The 3,624-nt window shown below is 40.6% G+C and overlaps 1 protein-coding gene across 1 annotated transcript; it reads left to right on the forward strand.

Moving 5' to 3' along the window:
• The first annotated feature begins 2,364 nt into the window (after window positions 1-2,364).
• LOC103599108 (olfactory receptor 1J4-like) lies at window positions 2,365-3,354 on the forward strand. The gene has a single exon (XM_008583202.1). The coding sequence runs from the start codon at window positions 2,365-2,367 to the stop codon at window positions 3,352-3,354; it is 990 nt and encodes a 329-aa protein (XP_008581424.1).
• The last annotated feature ends 270 nt before the right edge of the window (window positions 3,355-3,624 follow it).

Raw genomic sequence — 3,624 nt, forward strand, 5'->3', positions numbered from 1 at the left:
TTTTGAGAGAATAAAAAGGAGGTTCTTATTTATACATCTCAGATTCGACCTTTGTGATTCATTAACCAAAGGGGGGAACACACTAGAAATAGGATTTAGATCAAGAAGACATTAAATAGATCCTATCTGAACATTTAGATATCGATAAAACAGCAAAGACCCATAATATGTCCCTTGGTGCTTTCATCAAATGGGAAAGCCAAGAATAAGCAGGGTTGTTGGTGCTTGAGGCTCTAGGTTTCTCCCTCCTTCACGGCGCTAGATGTCCCTGAAGCACCAGGTGGGGACTGAGAAAACCGAGATGCTTATCTGTCCCTTTCCAGGGAGTCTTCCTTTCATTTCTGTTCTCCTTCCAGATTTCAGTTTATTTTACTGTCTTGAGGTGTTCAAGTGCTGCCTATGTGAGTATCTTCATATTTTTCTTAAAAGAACCGCTCCTCTCTCTGGCTTTCCCTAGCCTCACCGTCCTGGATTCCTTAAAGCTGCCTGACTAGGATCCACAGAGCTCTGGCGCCGGTGGAAGCAATGGTGAGATATTGAAAGTAGGAAGGTATAGAAATGAATCCTTGACAAGAGAACGACCACTGCTTATTACTCTTATTGCATGTAACTAGTTTAAAAATATAGTTTTGCTTTGCTTGGAAGAAAGTGGACTCTCTACGTTACTATGTTCTTATCCATATAATGGATAAATCTAGTTTTTGCCACTTTTTCCTTCTTGGAGACCATTGTCTCTCACCCTTTTCCTATGAAGGGACCTATTCTCTCTTCCTTCTGACCCATTCTTCTCTTACACCTTTATCTACACATCCACGCTAACATCTGTGTGTGGCTCTGCCTTGAATGAGTAATAGGTTGACAAGACCATACAGTCTGAGCTACATCCACTGACACGGAGGATACTGGAAGAAACTGAGACAAAATAACAGACACTGGAAAACGTAAGTTTTATCATTTGAGCTTCGGTTCCAGGTATGATCTTTACAATAAAGAGAGCGTCAAGTTAGATATCCTTAAAATAGAATTTTGATTCTTTATTGGGAGTAATTTGCTGTTCTACCATCCCTCAATACTGAGTGTTTTAGTAATTGGTACGCTTTTTGAATTTGATATAATCTGTGTCTTTCTCTTCTGGAAAAGGTAGAAATAATCAAACCTTAAAGAAATGAACCAAAATAAAAACCTAGCACTTAGACTTTGCCCTTAGACAGAGTATAAATAAGGAAATTGCCACTTAATACTTTTTTTCTTTTATCGACTTGCTTATCACATTAAATTTTTATCTTATTATAAAAGTGCTATATATTTATCCTAGAAAATGTAGGTCCCAAAGGTATAATGGTGTGCAGTGTATACTTTGCCCTTAGACAGAGTATAAATAAGGAAATTGCCACTTAATACTTTTTTTCTTTTATCTACTTGCTTATCACATTAAATTTTTATCTTGTTATAAAAGTGCTATATATTTATCCTAGAAAATGTAGGTCCCAAAGGTATAATGGTGTGCAGTGTATAGGTGAATGTAAAGCTTTCCAAAGTTCAGGCAGGGTACAGGGTGGGGAGGGGATGAGAGGTGGAGTCTAAAGTTGATGGAACAAGAAATATAGATTTAAGCACACCATTCGAAAGCAGAAAAGCAACCAACTGAAGAATGAAGTTGTCAATAATTGGGGAAAGAGGGAGAGAAGACTGGGGATAATGAAATTAATAAAAAACTTTCACAGTGGCAAGCCAAAAATACCTTAAATTGATAAAACATGAACGTAGATGCTTATTGTTTAGAGGCACAGAGGTATAAACCACCAGAAGAGTTAAAACTAAACATGGAGGGAGGAAAACTTAGGGTAAGAACCTGTGCTTTTTCTCACATGTTCTCTTATATGTATAATCTACTATTTTAAAATTATTTTTTCACATTCATGTAGAAATACGGTATTTCATCAAATATCTTTATTGGTACAGCAGCCTCAAAATTACCTTTTTGGTGTGCCCTGTTGATCTGCCTATAGGGAAAAGTTGAGATAAAAAGATGAAAATCCCATCCATTGCCAGATTATTCACTGAAAATGAATCATTAATAAAATCAATGATTATATTAATCATTTCTACTCTTATCCCAGGTCAGTTTAGTTGACTTAATGGAACAACACAGGGAAAGTGTATAGAGATCTCGAAATGACAGAAATGCAGGAAAGAACTATATTACAAAATAACAAAATTGAACTTCTCAGCATGTAAAGTTAGGACCAGATCCTCACTCCAGTGGCCCATCTAAGATGCAGAGACTCTAAGGTCTGGTTGAGCCTTGACATCTTTCTCTTCCCTTTCACCTCTGTTCCTCCCTCTCTGCAGTCAATGTAGACCATGTCATATGGCACTAGAAACAGGACAGATGTGACTGAATTTGTCTTATTGGGCTTGTCCAGCTGGCTGGAGATGCAGCCAGTTATTTTTGGTATTGTCCTTACCATGTACTTGGTTGCAGTTATGGGCAATGCCCTATTAGTAATTGTTGCCCACTTGGACTCCAAGCTTCAGACCCCCATGTATTTCCTGCTCAGCCAGCTTTCCTTTATTGACATATTTCTGACAACCATCACGGTTCCTCAAATGCTGGTGCACACACTGTCTGTGAATCGAACCATCTCCTATAATTGCTGCATGGTCCAACTGTTCTTCTTTATGGCTGTGGGCAGCATGGAAGGCCACTTGCTGGCTGCCATGGCATATGACCGCTACATTGCCATCTGTGACCCCTTAAGATACTCTGCCATTGTCAGCCATCGCCTCTGTTTGCGCATAACATTGACCTCATGGATGGTCGTCAGCCTCAATAGCCTCCTTTATAGTGTGTTGGTCACCCGCTTAACCTTCTGTGGCAACCAGGTCACCCATTTCTTTTGTGACATCACTCCCCTGCTGCAGCTCTCCTGTACCCGACCAGTGGTTAATGAAATGCTAATTTTCACTGAGGGCGTAGCTGTGGTGGTCAGCCCCTTCTTCTTCATTCTGGGTTCCTATGCCCGCATTGGCATTGCCATAGCCCGCATGCACTCAGTTTCAGCCCTGCGCAAAGCTCTGTCCACCTGTAGCTCTCACATCCTGGTTGTGCTGCTCCTGTATGGCTCTGTGATCCGCATGTACCTCCGACCATCCTCCAGCTACGACTTGGACCAGGACCGCCAGGTCGCCATCTTCTACACAGTAGTTACCCCTACACTAAACCCATTAATCTACAGCCTCCGGAACCAGGAAGTTAAAGGAGCTCTGCGAAGGCTTTTCAAGAAACTCTGCGTCTTGGGAAACTTCCCACCTGGCTCACAGGCAAAGAAGGAATGGCAGTACATCTCCTGAGACCAAAGTGTTCAGATCTTACCTGAAAATACCTCAGGTAGATGAGGTGTACCTTTAACAACTGACATGAATCACATTTCTATAGAATGATCTTCCCTGTTGGCTCCCTCTTGGTTGAATTTGGGAAGAAGTGATTTCATGAACAAATGGTTCTGGTTCCTGTTGACTGACCTAGAATCTCATCACATTGAAACTGAATACTTTAAATCATCAAATCTGAACATCTCCTCTTTCAAATCTAATGTGGAACATGGAAGACTAATAAGCAAA

The sequence above is a fragment of the Galeopterus variegatus genome, unplaced genomic scaffold (genome assembly GCF_000696425.1).
Source record: "Galeopterus variegatus unplaced genomic scaffold, G_variegatus-3.0.2 Scaffold2849, whole genome shotgun sequence".
Taxonomy (NCBI): Eukaryota; Metazoa; Chordata; class Mammalia; order Dermoptera; family Cynocephalidae; genus Galeopterus; species Galeopterus variegatus.